A 20,460-nucleotide genomic window follows, 5' to 3' on the forward strand; every position below is an offset into this window, starting at 1 on the left:
CTGTAACATTTAGATTTTCTAAGTGCTTCTTTCACAGCATTTAGGAAACATAAAAATTAGTTACAAAAGAAAATAATGAGCAAACACAAATAATAAAAATCTGTATATAGTCTATCAGTAATGCATATTATATAAAATAAATTGTCTGCAACTCTAAGAATACCTTTTCCTGAAGCAGATCCTTTGTTGAGAATCTGTATTGCTCTTCGGATATCCAAATTAAAAAGTGCAACGGCTGCAGCCCTTTCCCATTCACCTTCTTTCTCCAAGGAACTAAGGAAGGGTTCTACATCAATATCAACTCCTTTCTTTATCCATCCACAAAGTTGCAGAGCCAGATTTCTCTCCTCACTGTGATATCTAACAATATCAGCTGGTCTATCTGAACCATTCCAACTATGCCTGTGACAATCATTAGTTCCTGAAAAAGAGACAAATACAGCTTTTGAATTTAAAACATACTCCACAGTGTTGATGATCATAATCTTACTTTAAACCATTTTGTCTAAAGAATTTCAAAACTACAAGTACATTTTTACAAAGTTTGACCACGTACCTACTCTACCAGGTGGACTTTTCTGGAAAGGTCACCAAAGCAATGGATGAGGGCAAAATGGTTCACACTGTCTACCCCAACCTGGCCAAGGCACTGGACATGATACTGCACTCAGGCATTGTTGACAAACTCAAGAGGTTACGTACAAACCCATATGTTACCTGGTGGATAGTCAACTGGCTCACAGACAGGACACAGGAAGATAGAATTTCGGAGTCCACCTCTACAAAGAGGTCAGTCACAAACAGAGTCCCTCAGGGATAATGTCTTGGGACTGCTCCTTTTTGGCATTTACTTCTCTGAAGATAAGGCCAATGTCAGTGGCCTCTGGCAGACTAAATTTGCAGATGCTTGCATACTAGGAGCTGTCACTGAATCCCACACTGACACAATGTTCTCCAGGAAGGGCTGACACGGACAAACAACTGGTGGCAGAGCCATGGACTAAAACTAAATGTCAAGAAGTGCATAACAGTATCCTTCAGGAAGTTATCCACCCCTGGTAACTATCACACTGACAACACACCCCTAAGAGTTGACCCAGTAGTCAGGGACTTGGGGACACACATAGACAGTAATCTAGCCTTTGACCATTACGTGTCTACAATAGTTGGGAAATCATTCTATTTTGCGCAACTTATAAACAAAAGTATGGCATCTAAGTCCAAGGAAATCATTGTTCTATTGTATTAAGCATTCATAAGACCTATCATGGAGTACAATGCCCCCTTTGGCATGTACCTAACCAGGCATATCCAAAAGCTGGAACATCCACAGAGGTTCCTCACTAAAAAAATACAGGGCATAAGTAAAATGTCCTATGCACACCATAAAAAAGCCCTATCCCTGTATTCTGTCTCCTACAGGCTGTTGAGGGGGGATCTCTGCCTGGCATACAAGGCATTGTCAGATCCCACTATGATGGACCTCCTGGATATCTGCAAAACAAACATCATTAAGACTTACCTGTTCTAAAGACTTAAACTTTGCCTGTGATATAAATAAGACCTGCTGGAGAGACATATGTATCCCAGAGACTATTCCATCCATGTGAACCAGGGTTCCTCCCTAATCTAATTCAAGTGCAACTTGGAGAATTGCAAGTGGAACAGAAAATGTATCCCTGGTTTAGCATCTATGTCTCTAATGGACACAGGCGCCTGTAAATGGTTCATCTCCCAGACCCCTGAATGTAAATGTTTCACTTCCCAAGCCCATGCTTACATTTATTAAGGGTTCCAGAATTTGTCAGAGATTTGGGATGCATGGCTAGGCTTAAAAAGGCTCTTGCAGTTGTTAACCTAGTAAACTCCCATGAACAAATAGAAGAGTTGTGCACCATTTAAAATGTGTGTTGTTCAGCAACAGAAAAGCAGATTTGTGTAACACTTTACAAAACAATAACTCTTCGAAGAAAGGTCATTGTTAACAGTAAACCATTGCATTTTTTGTTTGCCCACCTTCTGTTTCCTCTGGTCCAAGCCAATTTTATACAGCTGGGCTGGTCCTCTGCAAAGGTCTATAATGGTCTTGTACATGCAAATGTAGTGAAGTATGTAGTGTGAAGCGAACAAAAAGTCCAGTACTTTTCAGTTCTGCAAGCGAATGACCCTGAAAGGGAAGTGTGTTCATGGCAGACAAATAGCCAAAGGTAAATAACTTGGCTCTAACAGCAACTAGGTGACTTCCTAAAACAAACAGCAGAAGGTATTGCCTACCAATAAACTATTCTTATCAATAGATCCATATCTGAACACTTAGTCCCTTCCTTCTGGAAAACCTCTTACCTCTTCATAAAGGTGGTACATCAACAGAGTTAGCTAACTACCATCCAATCGCAATCTTATCTCCTCTGCCCAAAATACTTGAAAGAATCATTCATAAAACAAATCACGGATTACCTCCATACTGAAACTACTAACCAGTACTTAGCATGGCTTTCAACCATATCACAGTACTACCACTGCGCTAAAGTAATTTACTAACACTATCAACGAATACAGAAACAATAACAAGTTTGTATCTGCTATCTTCCAAAACCTATCCAAAGCTTTTGATATGGTCTCTCATAATAAACTACTAAATGTCCTCACAGAATTAAACTTATGTCAATCCACCCTTGCTTGGTTCCAGGATTACCAAACTGGACATTAGCAAGCAGTACGCCGGCAACAAACACTCTCACCACTACTCCCAGAGACTCTAGGAGTCTCACAAAGTTCAATACTAGGACCCCTTTCACTTCTCATTATTTACAAACAACCTGCACACCTCAACTACACTGGCCTCCTTCATCCAATATGCAGACGAATCCACAGTTATATGCACCACTTCTAACTTACAGGCACTCCAAATACAAACTCAACAACCATTCCTAAAAGCAGAAAAATGGTTAAATTCCCAATTAATTCTAACCCCCCCCCAAAAAAACACAAGCTCATAATATTCAATCCCACTAAAACTACAATACCCATGACCACTTTTAGCATTGTTTCATTAAATAACACCATCATCACTCCATACTAAACTACTAGGAGTTGAAATAGACTGTAACAGGAGATTTGACATCCACATATCACTGACAGTCAAAAAAGTACATAAAAGACTTGGAACATTGTATAAGAATAAACACTTCTTCACAGACATCACTAAAGCTACTATTGACCAAACAGATTTGATCTCTACACTGCTCTATGCATCACCTATACCCTTAAATATAAGATAATCTGAATTGGCAAAGCTAGAAACCTGTTACAATAAAACTGCCAGATATGCAATAAACTCACCAGTTAGATCACACCGTTTTACAGCACTCAAAAAAAAACTTAACTGGCTGGAACTCCCTCAACTCCTCTTTAACCAACTACAGCCCGCAAGATCTTCTACAATCCTGAAAAAACACCGCCCTGAGCCAAATATTACTACTACTACTACATTCCACTACCAGGACTCTACGATCCACCAACAAACCCCTTAATAAGACCAATACACCCAAAAACCAAGGTGGTGAATCTCTCTTCTCAAATTACATAGGCGAACTCTGGAATGGATTATCACAGGCTATTATAGCCACCCCCACCCTATATCAATTTAAAAAAAAACATTAAAAACTCACTTAACCAATAAGTGGCTGTGTCACTGCTCTGCTCTTGGCTAATCTATCTCCCACTAAGTTTGTCTAGGTCTTCCTCAAATATTACTAACACAAAGCTTTCTTCAAGCAATCTATCTTCTATAGAAAATGACAATTTCTACCTCAGTTATAACTACATCAAGCATACTATGCTTCCCTGAATACAAATAACAAAACCATCACCTTACTGGCAGCTCTCTACTATCCAGAGGCTAACAAACATTAACTTATATATATATATATATATATATATATATATATATATATATACACACACACATATACATGAGTTTATATATATGTATAATTAAATACACACACACACACACACACACACACACACACACACACACACTGAACTACCTTAAAATGACTGTAAAATTTGTAACTTCCTTGGCTATGTTAGTCTGTACAGATCATGTATTCTTTAGATTGTACCTTATGTATTCTAAATGTATATAGCCTGTATTTTCTTTAATTGTCTTATATATGGCATGTTATGTGGAGCGTTTCTCCTTGGGCCTCCGATGAAAAAGGACATGTCCAGTCAGACTTTCCTGGTAAACAAATGTAAAATAAATAAAATAAATAAATAAATAAAATAAAATACCTAAGGTAGTCACAAAAGTATGTAAAACAGTGGCATCATCCAAATACACCCATGTGCGTAACTCCAACATAGGACAGAAGGTGGGAAGCTTTATTACTGCAGTTTCCTTTCCCAGAAGATCTCTTGAGATAGGTTTGAAATGTATCCACTTAAATCAGTGCCCTACCTCCATAAACAAATAACCAAATGAGTTCCTAACAGCATAAACTGAAATAATAAAAGAAACAAAGACAGGTAAATGCAGGAATGTTGCCACACTTTTATTGCAAAAGAAAATTAAAAAAAAAAAAAAAAGACCGTGCTTTTGTTCTCTTCTGTATCCAGAGCTTTCACAGAATCTCAAGATCCAAGCCCTGATTCATCATATCAGAAATTTTGCTCCGTGTGTGTGTGTGTGTGTGTGTGTGTGTGTGTGTGTGTGTGTATATATATATATATATATATATATGTAAGTTCACTTTAAATAATTGAATGTTCAGAACATCGACGTTCTGATCATCGAGACCAGAACATCGATGTTCAGAACATCAAAGGTTTAAAGTGGAAGTGCCAGGTAAGTGAGATTGTGGAATGCTGGGTGTGCATGCAGGGCAGCAAGGTGCCCTGCATGTCGTGTGTGTGTGTGTGTGTGTGTGTGTGTGTGTGTGTGTGTGTGTGCTATCTGAATGTTGGCAGTGCAGGTAGGGTACGGGAAATCTCCCATTTAGCTACATATGGCCGTAACGGAGATTTCCCTTACCCCACTGTAGTGCGATCTCGGAGTTAGAATATTAAAATAGGGGGTGTGTGGGGGGTGCAGGGGGGCGAAATCCCCCTGCATAACATAGTGTTTGTGATTTTTTTTGTTGTTTTTTATGGTTCATTTTGAACCTTCGATGTTCTGAACATCGATGTTCTGGTGTCGATGTTCTGAACATTCGATGATTCAAAGTGAATCCCATACATATATATATATATATATATATATATATATATATATATAAGTGTAAACCACATTCCTAAATACATTAAGGAAAACTTTTAAAATATATTCCCAATAAAAAGAGAACAATATTCCCAATGAAAAAATAACACCCAACATTTTAAGCTACAAAGTGGTATCTTATCTGTGCACACACTCCACACAGGTAAGAACTCATAATTTTAATACAACAAACAAGTATAAATAAAATAGTCATGCTTGATCATGGCTGGTAATCACAGTGTGGGACTTCAGACATGCTTAGCAGTCATCTTTGAGTTGCGCCTCTAGACAGATACGCAAATAAGCTGAACGTAGGTCATTTCTGATGAATGAGCATAAGCAAAGCTCTTTTTAAAAACATGTTCACTTATGGCAAACGCGCAAAGTATGTAAAATTCAGCATTAAGAACTTGTAAATTAGTATGTAAAAGAGGCTTTGTAGTACTCTGTTTTCAAGCATCACGGGTGAGCGTGGCTAAGAGCAGTCTTGATTGGAGAGTATAAGGCAAACTGCAGAAAGTACCGAGTTTAGAATTTAATTTTTTTTAAATAAAAAGGTTTATAATGTTTTATATGGGGTAAACTTATGTGGACACCATGATTGTTTTATTTAAAGAATAGAAAGGGAGGAAGATAGGAAAGAATGAAAATAGAGAATCAAACAAAAAGGGAGCACAAAGAAAACATCAAGAAGGTTTGTGCTGGGAAAAAAAAAAGTTTGTCTGGAGGAGGTGAGACAGCAGGAGCACCATGTTGTTGTGGAGAATAGACCCCCCCCCCCCCAGTTTTTATTTATTTATTTTTTTAACAGGAAATTGTGGTTGGGCAAAAGGTAAGAAGGTAACAGACAAAGGACAAGGGAAGTAGGGCAGGATTCCTCCTAATTCGCAGTCTCTCAAACACTTCCACTGCCACATGATGGCGCAGTGAAGGACCTAGATGTTAAGGAAGTAGGGCCTGTGGTGGTGTGTTAGATGAGGTTTACTATCATGTAGACGAAGTGAACACGGTAGAATCCACTTCCGTGTGAAACACGAACGGTGGTAATAGGTTCATAGGTTGGTACTGGGCTATCTGCCCGAAGGCATATATTAGCCCAGCACGTTGTGCGGCACTCACCGCCCCTTTAGTAGTTCCCTAGACCCTTGTACTGGCAGCTAGTACCCTTGGCCCCTATCTAGTAGTGCTGTTGGTGTGATCCCCGGTGTGAACTTTCTGTTACCCATCCACTCATCAAGGTTCCTATTGAAGAGTGATAGTGAGGGGCTCTGTCTTATGTAGATCGGGACCCTGTTCCATAGTAAGGGAAGTCTCTGCGAAGGGAATCTATCCCTCCAGCATGTGCTATTCATTGTTGTGTTGAGGTTTATATCCCTAGAGCGTGTAGCTTGAGTAGATTTGGTTTTGCTAAGATGGAGCATGTTCAACAATTCTGGGTTGGACATGGCTCTGTATGTTAGACAGAGATCGCCTCTGAGAAAGCGGTATGCAACAGAGAAAGTACAGTTGTGTACACCTACCATAAATGTAGATGTTCGAGTGTCTTCACTGTTGCAGTCATGACTGTAGGGTTCTCCCCTGCCGGCAGGCAGTCCCAGGTCAGCCAGAATCCCAAAGTCTGGGTCCGGCGTCGGCTGTTCAACCATGCTCCCTGATGTCAGAGCGCCAGGAGTACAAAGCTGACAGCCGACGCCATCTTCTCCAGTTTTTCTTGCCCCAGATGTCAGGAGTCCCAAAATGAAAAAGGTCCCATAACCTTTGCAAATACACCTCAGAAGAATGGTGAAATAAGGAACTACATAAAAGTAAAAATAAGAGGGGACAGGAGGGAGGGAAACCCAGACTGCAACAGTGAAGACACTCGAACATCTACATTTATGGTAGGTGTACACAACTGTACTATGTTCATCGTGTTTCACTGTTGCAGTCATGACTGTAGGGTAGAATCCCAAAGCTGAAAGAAAGGGGGGTGGTCATAAAGAAGAAGGGGCGGCTAAAAGGCCCTGCAGGACTGCAGAGGCGAAGCCTGTCCTAGACTTAGAGTAGAGTGGTAGATTGTAGTGCTTAGAAAAGGTATGCACTGAACTCCAAGTTGCAGCTTCCAAAATGTCTTTGGTAGGAACTCCCCTGAGGAAGGCTGCAGAAGTGGCAGCAGCTCTGGTGGAATGAGTCCGTATACTCCCTGGGATTTGCTTACCATGGTGTGAATAACAAAATCTGATTCCATGAGCAATCCAATTAGAAATGGTCTGTTTTGAAATGGCTTTACCTTGGGAACTTGAAGCATAAGAAACAAACAATTGTTCTGATTTTCTGATGTCCTTGGTTCTGTCCAGGTAAAAACGCAGTTATCTGTGTACATCCAAGGAATGCAAGATCTTTTCCCCTTTATTTAGAGGAGTGGGGAAAAAAGTTGGCAAGTGGATAGTTTGATTTAAAGCCACTTTGGAAACCACTTTAGGCATGAAGGTAGGATTAGTCCTCAAAGATACTCTGTCTTGATGAAAAATAATATAAGGTTCCACAGCCATAAGAGCTTGTAACTCTGAAACTCTCCTGGCAGAGGTTAGGGCTAACAAGATAGCTGTCTTCCAAGATAAAAACTTGATGTCAGAAGAGGCAGCTAGCTCAAAAGGAGGCAAGGTTAGTTTTTCCAAAACATAGTTGAGATCCCAAGCAGGAATGGGAGGAGATCTAGGAGGTCTTAAGTACTTAGCTCCTCTGAGAAACTGTCTCATGAACTGGTGGGAAAAGATGGGAGGGTCTGTATTATAATGAGCAGAAATAGCAGAGGCATGTATCTTAATGGAAGAGAAAGAGAGACCCTTGTGTAAGAGATCTGTCAAGTAAAGTAAAATTAAGGTAATGTTAGGAAGAAGAGGATCAGAATCCTGAGCCTGCATCCAGGAACAAAATCTTTTCCAGTTTCCTGCATAAGATTTTCTAATGCTAGGACGTCTAGCTTCTAAAATGACATCCATAACCTGCTTGGGTAAGAGAGAAGAAATCAAAGGCCCTGGATTAACCAGGCCGCCAGGCTGAGAGTTCTGACATGAGAGTGTAGAACCTGACCCTGATGTTGGGACAGAAGGTTCGGAGACTGAGGTAAAACCCAAGGGGGGTCCAGACATAGGTTTATTAGAGTTGGATACCAAAACTGTCGAGGCCAATTTGGAGCCAGCAAGATTATCATCTTGGGCTTGTCCTGTTTTATCTTCAAAAAGACCCGTGGAAGAAGAGGAAGAGGCGGAAAGGCATATCCCAAGAGGTTCCTCCAACTGAATGACAGGGCATCCACTTTCCAAGCTTCTCTGTGGAAAGTCCTGGTGCAAAAAATCTGAAGTTGATGATTGAGATGGGATGCAAAGAGGTCTATGTGAGGACATCCCCAGACTGCTGTTATCATCCTGAATATTTTGGTGTCCAGCATCCATTCGTGTGGATCCGAAAGGTTTCTGCTGAGACTGTCTGCCAGGATTTTTGTTTCCCTGGTAGAAACAGAGCTTGAAGATCCAGATTGTAAGCTAGAGCTGTGTTCCATAGATCTATGGCTAGTCTGCAAAGGGCGTAGGAATGAGATCCCCCTTGCTTGTTTATGTACCACATAACTGTGGTGTTGTCCGTCCGTATTAGTAGTTGTCCTGGTTGTAAAAGATTCCTGAGGGCCAATAGAGATTTCTGAACGGCTAACATTTCCTTTAAATTGATATGCAGGTGCTTCTGATCCTTTGTCCAAAGGCCCTGTAGACAGTTACCCTGAAAATGGGCTCCCCAAGCATAATCCGAGGCGTCCGTGGTTAGAATCTGAGTGGCAGGAGGCAGACAGAAGGGTTTCCCTTTGTTTAGAGCACATGCCCTGGATCACCAAAGAAATTCCTTTTGAAGGCAAGGAAGGACAGTGATCAGTATGTCTAAACTGTGGCAATGCTGAGACCATACACTTTTTAGGTACCACTGTATTTTCCTCATGTGTAGTCTTGCATATGGTACGAGAAGGATGCAGGAGGCCATGTAACCCAAAGCCTGCAGGAATTTCCTTACAGACAGCTGAGTTAAAGTTGCCAAGGTTTTGAAAGTTGAAGCCAGCTGTAATTGTTTTTTGGATGTCAGAAATGCCATCTGGGTTGTGGTGTTTAGAAGAGCACCCAGAAAAGATATCTGTTGTGATGGTGTCAAACTTGACTTTTTTATGTTTACAGAGAATCCCAAGAACTTGAGGAGGTTCTGTACAAATTTTAGATGCTGGAGTAAGACATCCTTGCTGTCTGCCTGAATTAGACAATCGTCCAGATAAGGGTAAATTTGAATTCCCTTGAGTCTGAGCCAGGCATTTGGTGAAGACCCTGGGTGCAGTAGACAATCCAAAGGGCAGTGCAGAGAATTGAAAGTGCCTCGATCCGGCCTTGAACCTGAGGTATTTTCTGCGCTCCTGCCTGATGGGAATGTGTAAATATGCCTCCTTTAAATCCAAAGTTACCATCCATGCATCTTTGGACAGCATTGGAAGTAGCTGTTGTAGAGTAAGCATCTTGAATTTTGGAATCTCTAGAAAGGTGATCAAGACCGACAGATCCATAATGGGTCTCCATGAGTTTTGCTTCCTGGGGATTAGAAAGAGCCTTGAGTAAAAACCTTTTCCCATCTCTGAAAGTGGAACCAGTTCTATGGCATTCATAGCCAAAAGAGTTTCCACCTGGTTTAAGGCCTCCGTCCATTGATGTTTTGGAAGGTCTGGCCATCCGTTTGGCCTTGGCAAGGTATGAAAATGGAATTTGTAACCTCTTAAAACCACATCCAAAACCCACTTGTCTTGGGTTATTTGAGTTCAATTTTGATAAAAAAGAGAGAGTTTTCCTCCAAGAGGGGCTTCCAGGCAAGAAATTCCTGAAGCCAAACAGAGGGAGTCATTGAGTTTGTTTCCTTTGAGATTGTGACCTGTCCTCTCCTCCCCTAGGGGTGAAAGCAGTCCATTGTCTTGGTCTATAAGAAGCTTGAGTTTGAGGTCTTCCTCTGGAGCGTCTATATCTACCCCTCTGAGGCCTGTCTGAAGTGGGAAAGGGCCAATATTTAGAAGGCCAATTCCTACTAAATCTAGGTGGCTGTACTTGTAAGAAATCTTTAACTGTTTGCATGGATTTCGCCTTATCCTCCATCTTTTTAATCACCTCTTCAGCTTTTGATCCAAACAAAACATTATGCTGGACAGGAGCATCCAATAATTTAGCCTTTACTTGTTCAGGCAAATTTTGCTCCTTTAGCCAAGCATGCCTTCTAATGACTGTGCCGAAGGCAGCAGCCCTACAAGAAGCATCCAAGGCATCAAATCCACAATGTAAACCATGCTTCCCAACTTGTTCAGTGGCATGCAGCAAGTCATGCAATTCCTTATCATCTGCACAAGCAGAAATGGAAGTAAGCTTTTGTTTTAAAACAGACAAGAGAAATTGCTGGTATTTCAGCATATGAAACTGACAGTTTAAAGCCCTAATGGATAAATTAGCAGAAGTGTACACTTTTTTGCCCCATCTTTCTAAGGATCGAGAATCCTTTTCAGTAGGAATGGGATTTTTGGCAGAAGCGAGGCCTTAACTCCCTTAGGACCTTGAGAAATGGTTTCAGGGTCAGCAGAAAGGTTCTTGTATAAAAACTGGTGGGAATCAGGAACCCTGTAATATCTATCAGGCTTAACAGGAGCAGGAGGAAAGGAGTCACGGGTTAAGTTAGCCTCCGAAAAGGCATCATCCACAATATCCAAAACAGGAGGAATAGCCAGGGGTCTGTGTTGGGGAAGAAGAAGAAAATCCCTCAGTCTTTTCTTAGATTCTGAATACTCCTGTCCTTCCCAGTGGAAATGTTCCCTCATTTCATACAAAGTTTCCCCAAAAGAGAAATCCTCAGGGGGAGAAGCTGAAGGAATGGATTCCTCAGCATCAGAATCCTCATAAGGAGAGAAAGAATATTCCTGATCAGAAGAAGAAACTGAGGAAACAGAAGCCTGATCAGAGGAATCATAATAAACATCCTGCCGTGGCCTTTTATCTGGAGGGGGATGTGAACCCCTAATCATAGTAAGTAAATCCTCCGCCATCTTGAGTAACTGTTTCTGTGACTTGGGAGCTGTTCTGAAGAGGCCTGTGTTGCAGTCTTTGATTTAGAAGGAGTCTTTGCCTTTGTCTTTGGCTTTGCCTTTATTAGAAGCTACGTAGGCCTGAAAACCCCTTCGGAAGCCGGTACCTACACAGCGGCTCCGGACCCATCCGAAGGAGCATTGTCCGAAGGTCCTGCAATAGAAATATTTAAAGGCCTGTTTGGCTCCTCATGAGAGTCCGTTTTGGCCATCGGTTCTGAAATGGCCGAAGACAGGGGCTGCAAAAGCGCCTCACTGACGACGGCCGAACCTGAAGCTGGCTCCGCTTGTGCGCTATCATCAGATTTGGACCTCGGAGGCCTGTCTTTATCCTTGCGACGTTTGTGAACTCCGGTAGCCGGAACAGTATCCGACGACATTTTGTAGTTAAAGCGCCTACCGAAGTAATGAAAAGCAAAATCGTACCTTCGCTTAATTGTACGTTGATTGAATCTAGCACAAAACCGACAACTAGCTACGTCGTGGTCAGGGCCTAAGCAAGGAATACAGTAAGAATGAAAATCCTTATGAGGTATTTGCTTCCCACATGAAATACAATTATTAACTTTTTCTGTCATCGGAGTGGAGCAAGAAAAAAGTTTCCCCAACGGGGTACTTAGCTTTGAGTGGAGAAGAAAATCTTCGGACTGAAGTTTATCAGGAAAAATCGTCAGGAGTCAGCCGACCGGCACTTGCGAACTGCTATCACCGCATGGCAAGAAAGACTGGAGAAGATGGCGTCGGCTGTCAGCTTTGTACTCCTGGCGCTCTGACGTCAGGGAGCATGGTTGAACAGCCGACGCCGGACCCAGACTTTGGGATTCTGGCCGACCTGGGACTGCCTGCCGGCAGGGGAGAACCCTACAGTCATGACTGCAACAGTGAAACACGATGAACATCAGTCTTAGCTTTTTCAATTGTGCTGCATAGGACAACTGTTTGAGGCCAGTAATCCTCTTGGTTAGGTACCTCTGTGGTCTCTCCAGCTGCTGGAGATGTCTAGCCAGGTACATGCCAATTGGTGCATTGTACTCAATAACGGGTCTGATGAGGGAAGAGTAGAGGTGCACCATTACATCCTTAGATCTTGATGCGAACCCTTTCGTGATCAGATGGGTCACATAGAAGGATTTTCTAACCACTTTGGCAACATGGTTATCAAAGGAAATCTGACTATCTACTTGGGTCCCTAGATCCCTTATTTCTTCTTCAGATTTCAGGGGATTACCTCCTATGTTATAGTTTGCGGGTACTCTGTTTTTTCCAAAGGGGATTACTATGCATTTTTTTGCATTTAGCTTGAGACCATGGCTTTGACACCATGCATCAGTCTCATTTAGGCCCTTCTGGAGGATCTCCATGTCGGCCGGAGATTGTATTATAGCACCCAGTTTGCAGTCTTCCACAAACTTAGTCAGCCACAGCCGTTCTGTGCTTGCCTGTACTTCTGAGAAGTATATGCCAAACAGGAGGGGCCCCAGGACAGAGCCCTGAGGCACACCACTCGTTACTGGTCTGGAATCGGACATAGATCCCGCTACTCTTACTTTATGGGATCTGTCTGAGAGCCAGTTTGCGATCCATATTGTGGCGTAAGGGTTTATGCCCAGGCTGGTGAGCTTATCAATAATACCTGAATGGGGAGTGGTGTCAAATGCTTTAGGAAGGTCAAGGTAAGCTGTGTGTACCTCCTTTCCCTTATCTATACCCAGAGTAACTGTCTCAAAGAAATCCACCAGGTTCAGGAGGCATGATCTGCCCTTGATGAAGCCGAACTGTGTGGGGTCCTGCGACTGGAGGTTCCCAATCTCTCCATTTATGAGTTCCATAATGATTCGCTCCATAGCCTTACAGATCAGACTGGTCAGGCTTACTGGTCGGTAGTTCCCAGGGTCAATTGTGGCCCCACCCTTGTGTAGCGGGACCACCGTTGCCGTGCGCCATTCTATGGGCACATATCCTGTGGAGATCCTGAGACTGAACAGGGTATTAAGATGCGGGGTTAATTCCTTTTGGAGCTCGCGTATGACACAGCCTGGGACACCATCTGGTCCCATGGAGGCAGTGTTTTTAGCTTTAGATAGAGCCTTGTTAACCAACGTATCAGTAATAAATGGACTTACACAATCCCCTGGAATGGTAATAGGCCCTGTAGGTGGTGGTGGTGGTGGGGGGGGGGGATTTGTACTGAACCTGTCAGCCAAGATGTTGGCAATGTCAGAAGGGTCAGTGCATTTTGTTCCATTTTGTACTAGCTCAGAACAGACCTGAGCATTGCCATTTAGGTTTTTGACGTAGCCATAGAAGGCCTTATGGTTATCCTTGGTAGCTTTCTTTTCAAAATCAGCTTTAGCTGACTTGATGAGGGCCCTCAATTTCTTACTAATGCTGATCAGAGATGATTTTTCTACTTGAGATTTGGCCTTTTTTGTATAAGACTCCTCCTTTTATTGCAAAGTTTACTTATGGCCGGGGTCCACCAGACTGGTTTCTTCTTGCTTGAGGAAGGAGTCTTGGTTTTATTTGGGATAGCATGGTCCATGCAATCCTGAAGATGCATATAGAGTGCCTTGGTGTAGGATTCCGCATCCTGGATATCATTATCCTTCTGCAAGGGAATAGTGAAGCTTTCCACTTCGGATGCAAGTAGTTTGAAGTTTGCTTTGGAAAGGTTTTTGACTATGGTTTCTTTGACTGGGGGAGGTGGAGGGGTGAGGATGTCCAGGGTTATCAGTTTGTGGTCGGATCTGACCAAGGAGGGAGTGATAACGGGTGTGGTACAATGGGCGCCCATATTTGTGATGATTAAATCCAATATGTTGTCCCCTCTAGTGGGGGAACATACTAGTTGTTCAAGGGCATTTGAATTTATAAATTCTATGAATCGCTGAGCACAGGAGTTGGAACATTGTTAGTTCGCCCAGTCTATACCAGGGTAGTTGAAATCACCCAAGATTATGGTGTTGGGTAGGACCTTTATATTTTCTAATGTCGAACTCCAATATTGCCAAACTACAAATCTCGACCCTATCTCAATTTATGTTAACACTCGTCCTTAGGTTGCATTCGATCTGTATTTTGGCAATACTGGATTTCAGCAATGTGAGTTTTTGCAGATGTGGGATGATATGACTATTCGACAAGAGTCTGCTTTGTGTACATGATACTAAACCGTTAGCTGACACAAACTGGAACAGCGCTTCTTCGACAGGCTGAAGAAAGACTTCAACAAGCTGAAGACGTCTGTCCACTAGCATCCTCTACCAAGTTCTTAAGCCCCCTTTTGGCAAGGCTTTCCAAGCTATTGTGTGCTGGGGTGTCTGCAGGATTGGTGCCACTGCCCCCACCCTCCGAGGACATCCACAAATGGACAGAGGATGAGTACTTCCTAACCTGGGAGGTATGTGCCTGGGCAGCTCCTTGGGGATTTGAATATGTAAAAAAAAGTAAAATGAATGGAAGAGAAATAAAATAATAAGGGAGAAAGCATATGCATAATTAAAATAATAAAAACAGAAAAAAGGGGGGAGCAAAAGAGAAAACACACACTAAATTCACACATTATGTTACATGCCATTTAACTAAAACAATTTTACATAATAATAATTACATCTTTACTGAAGTAAAACTTAAGTGCTTATGCATATAATGAAAGTACTAATTTGGGAAGTAGAAGCTGAGCAGTGCTTATGCAGACTTCAGATGAATTCATATGGGAAGTGCTTGTGAGCATCTGGAAGGGCAGTGTGCTCCTCTCGAGTTCTATACGTTTTGGTGTCAGATATTCATTATAAACACCATTTACACATATTACAGGTAACCACTTAAAGACAAAATAATACAGTTAACATTGACATATCGGTTAAATTTGCTTGCAGTAATGTAATTATTTCACTGTATTTCTTCTAGGTATAACACACTGAAAATATTTCCTTATAACCATTAAAGAAAACAGTTTAAGACAGACTACTGCAGTTATACACTGGCATATCTCTCAGTCTTGTTTATAGTAATGTAATGATTTTACTGCATCTGTTTAAAGTAAGTGGTGCATACTTTTTATACACATTAAAAATAGTTTAAGACAGAATATTACTGCACTTATGTACTGGCCTATGTACCAGTCTTGGTTTCAGTAATGTAATGTAATGAATGCTCACAACTGACTCAGTTAAGATTAATATAACATATAATGAAATCAGTTAAAAAAATGTTATTGTATGCAACTGTAGTCATAAATTATTTATGTATTTGACAGTTGTTGACTGGGTTAGTCTGACTAAGCCAAGGCCCTTTTTCAACGGAGGACCCAGGGAGAAAAGTGCCACAAACATTACATACGAGTAACATGTTAACAAAATGCAGCAATAAAGTATAAATACTTTATACATACTTTGTACAAATTAAGAAAAAAGAACTTATAACTAAGCAGAAGATATATGAGACATGAATTCAAAGTTTATAATAGGTGAAGAAGAAACAAACTAATGTGTATGAGTTATTTATAAAGACTGCCAAATACAGAAGTATATGGAGTCATTAAGTCATCCAAAACTAGTACTGGAGTTAATGGCAAAGGTGAAGAGCAGCTGTATATTCTATCACAGAGGTATGGAGAAACCGAAGAGTTACTGGAGGGAGTTGATGACTGTAGTAAGAGTATACAGGTAGGAAGTAGTGAGCGAGTAGAGTAGTCCGATAAGGAGGTAGTCTAATGATTTATGTATGTGTCATTGTCATGAAAGTTGAGACAGAAGGACAAGTAGTATAGAGAGAGTAGGAGCATGGGAGGAGATGTAGTTATCAGTGGATTCAACAAGCCCAGCTACTCTTCTTTCCTGTTGCCTTTTGTTATATACAAAAACAGAAGCCATTCAGGACACCACAGATGAATTTAATAACCACAAGCTGTCACAATACAATAAGCTTTCCCACTGTACTGTGACACCTTGTGGTTATTAAATTCATCTGTGGTGGCCTAAACAGCTTCTGTTTTTGTTCTTCCATTTATTTGGTATGTTCAGGACTTTATCCATTGAGACTTCTTTGCATTGTGCCTTTTTTATATCTCATCTCTTTCTCAACTTTAAAGAGGCCATGGAGAGCACCCCGGCCAAGGTGGAGAGGTGTATCCATCTTCATTAAAGCCAAGTACACCTCGAGGCAGGTCAAACAGTACAACTTTCTCAAACTACTCCATGTATGTCCAATTAACTACTGGCAAAATATCCTACCACACATCATTGCTAGCTACAGGTACCACACCATGAACCAAGAAAAGCACACCACCTACCTGCAGTTACTGGAGTCACTCACCATACAGCCTAACACCTTAGTCATGGGAGATTTCAACTATTCTTCCATCGAATGGGTGATATACATGAGCACAAACATGCTTGTCCAGAGGTTCAATACAAATGCTTCTTGATAAGGTGGGACCATAAATCAAACTCGTTCGAAGTAACTATTGAACTTGTCACCATCACATGAACAAAAAAACTAAAAAACTTTTCCAAAGCAAACTACAGCCTACTAAGCGATAGCCAAGGATAATCATAAGGCATTCTTTAACTGCGTCCGAAATCTAAAAGGGAATGCCCAGCTATGTGACGAACTGGTGACTCATACTATGCCTGAGGAAATTGCCCACCTGCTAGATGACAGGTTTGGCACAAACTTCACCCCCCTGTCCCCACCAGCCACACCTCAAAGCATACCTGACACCGGGCTTCTGCCTAGTATCTCTACAGATGAGGTCATATCTGCACTCTCCAAGGCTAAAAGCACAGCCTCAGTGGGACCAGATAGCATGCCAGGTTGCTTAGTAAGCAATCTAAAACATGGCCTAGTGGACACACCTGGCATTCTCTTTTACCATAACCTGAAATCTGTTTTTGTTCCAGCGGAATGGAGGACAGCAACAGTGATCCCCTTGCACAAAGGGGGGCCATCAACTGACCCTGGGAACTACAGACCCATACATCTAACCATCCTAACTTTTTAAACAGATGCACGTATGTGTATACATATGTTTCCTACTTCCTTTTCATTAATACAACAGAATTATAGATCATATTTGCAGTTACACATCTTTCTCTGCAAATACTTCCATTTATGCAAACTTGTGATTTTTTTTACATTGAATATGTCCCAATAAAATACTAATGAGTAAAAAAACAGTATGTACTTACTGCAGAATTCTGGCCCCTCTCGCTACCATCTGGTCTACCCACTTAGTTACCTGCTTAGGCCTACTCTTCTGCAAGTCATCATATTGGTAACGGCACTGTTAGCCAGAGCAGGTGATACCTATCAAGGATGCCAGGTGGTCACCCAACTCCTGCCAGATATCAATCTTTTTCATGGTGGCAGTTTTTGTGCACATCTCAGTCTTTTCCTAATATGATTCCTTGAGAAGATAAAGCATAATAAGGGTCTCTGTAGAACCAGCTTGAAGCACAGCCTCTTGCCTTCACAGGTGAAGCCATGAACCAAAGTGTCAGAACCAGAATGAAGAAAGTAATAGCCGGGCTGTAGTTCAGAGCCACTCACCTTAATCAAACCCAATACACCAGGTATTGTTATTATTGGCAAGTTTGGTTTGTCACACACATTTTTTTCTAAAAGGAAACCATTCACATTTCACTTACATGCTGGATAAAAAAATGAAACATATTAATTGTTACAAATAGGATTTACAACTGCTTCTGCTGCTGGTAATTGCATAAGGTGCATTTTTTGGTGTATAACATCTGAATGCCACTTATACGTGCCTCGTGGCTGATGTAGTAAGGCAGCAGTTATGCTTTTTAGGGGGAATATACATCAATGTGTGTATTATGTACAAGGTTTAGGACCTTATGAGTTGTTTGAGGTGCTAAGGTGTGACAGATGATGTTAGATGGCTTACACTTCATTTTAGTGCAAACTGACATTCTCATAACTTAATTTTTTTTAACTGTATTCTGACTTAGGTTAGTCTAGCTCCATTCACATATTGCTGTGGCATGCTTGGGAGTGCTGACAAGTGCAGTCTGCAGTACATTCATGTCAGTCTGGGTCCATGTTCATGATAGTCCAACCAAGACAGATGTACGCCCATACATCGCTGTACACATTTGCGTATTACTACAAAAAAGGTCTCATTTACACAAAACCCATGTAAATGACTCTGACTTAATGCAGAAAAGTTGAGCATTACCATATTAATTTGCCAATACTCCATTTAAGCAGCAAATGTTTTAGGATACCTCAGACTTCAAGAAAGCCAATAATATAAAAAGTATTATAATTTAAGAGGAAACACTTAAAAATAAGTAGAATTAGTGAGCTAAAATTAAGAAAGGTTACGTTTACATATATGATGTGCATATTAGGATGGCAATAAATGATTGCTGCAATTATTGTCATTTAGAAGTCGGATTTCAGTACAGCAGCCATGGAAATGGTTAGTGATCATTGAAAATAATCATCACTTTGGTATCATTTAGTGACTGCGCATACATAGCAGAACTGCAGTAATTTAACTGTGTCTGCAGTGATAAGGACATCAACATGCATATGTCTTCACTGGGACATTTCTGATCGACAGTGATAAAAAAAAAAATATAGTACTATGAATACAAGACAATGGTAGAGGGCATTTGAAGGATGCATTTTGTCTTAAAATGGATTGCTTTAATGACCTGAATGTCGTGCAGGTAATGTATAGCAATTTTACTTGGCTAGACTGAGATGTTAACGCATAATTACATGGGGTTTGTGTTAGCGATCATCTTTTATGAAGGTGGCAGGCTCACTTAGCCAGTATTTTGCAATTTAAAAGTCAAATACATCAAAAAAAATTTCACTGTGTGACTATGGCCCTTTTTTCTTTTTAAATTAACATTCAGTAATGACGGAAAATAAGGGAATGAAGCAGAGAAAGGATAACTTTAGCCATGAAGAAAATCGTGTCCTTGTGGCAGTTCTTAGGACATAGGAGAAACTTCTATTTGGTAAAGGGGCACTAAAATAAGTCGAGAAGACCAAAGTCTGGAATCAAGTACTGCTTGTCATTAATTCAGTAAGTGGCAAAAACTGAACATTAGCACAGTGCAAGAAGAGCACAAATGATATGGTGGGACATGCTAAAAGAAAGGCCAGGCAGAACGCAATTTTCCATACCACTGCATGGGCGCCTCTAACAATTACTCAGTTAACACTAGATGAGGAACACCTTCTGTCCATCCATGGGGATGACTACGACACAGAAGATGGTGGCACAAGAATAATCAGAGGTGGTGTGGACACTGGAGGTTGGTTTAAAAACAGTAATCTATATTTCTACAAAGAACTGTATGCTGACAAGGAATGCTCACATTAAACACCCGTCAATTAATTATCGATACATGAACCTTGTATAGCAGCATAGAACAGCAATGAAGGCAGTGTGCGTGTCCCACTCACCTCTTTATAAGCATACAGTATTGCATGCTATTTCATTATTACTTATGTTTTCAAATCATTTTTAAAGGGTCAGCATCAGAAACAGTTCTGCTATGCCAACAAGTTTGGATGACAAAAGCAGCAGAATGGGTATCGGTGGTGGTGATGATGACAACATAGTTGCATTTATAAGGCAGCCTGACGAAAGTGTCAGGCAGTCACAAAGTTTAATGGCAGGATCTAAGACCCCACAGCATGTCAGTAACTCTGCAGGTGGTGACAGTGCATCATAAAGTCACACATATAGTGATATTACTCTCGGTCTTATGCAGGAGGAACAACCATGCACCTCAAACACCAGTATCTCCAAACCCAGAGAAACATTTGCAGGGTAATGGTAGACATTCAGAGGCAACAGTTTCCACACAGACACCTTTACAATAGGGAGAAAAGTATAGGAATTTGTTATAACTACTGCAGGAAACACACAACCCCCTGGCTGCCCAGCAGGAAATGTGCCATGACATTGTTATGGCTCAGAGCACTGCCAAAGAGAATCCACTGGAAATGGTCAAGAGTCCAAAATATAAACTAAACCGGCACCACGACACTAGACACCTAAACAGCAGAAAATTTATTATAG

The 20,460-nt window shown here is 41.2% G+C and overlaps 1 protein-coding gene across 1 annotated transcript in view; it reads right to left on the reverse strand.

Annotated features, from left to right (window-relative positions):
• Positions 1-20,460, reverse strand: part of MIOS (meiosis regulator for oocyte development) — an 876,134-nt gene that overhangs the window by 613,643 nt on the left and 242,031 nt on the right. Inside the window, exon 3 of the mRNA XM_044066490.1 lies at positions 164-421. Coding sequence (XP_043922425.1) covers positions 164-421 — 258 coding nt within the window. The remainder of the gene's footprint in view (positions 1-163; positions 422-20,460) is intronic.

Source organism: Protopterus annectens, chromosome 3.part1 (assembly GCF_019279795.1).
Source record: "Protopterus annectens isolate FY-2018-M chromosome 3.part1, PAN1.0, whole genome shotgun sequence".
Lineage (NCBI taxonomy): Eukaryota > Metazoa > Chordata > Ceratodontiformes > Protopteridae > Protopterus > Protopterus annectens.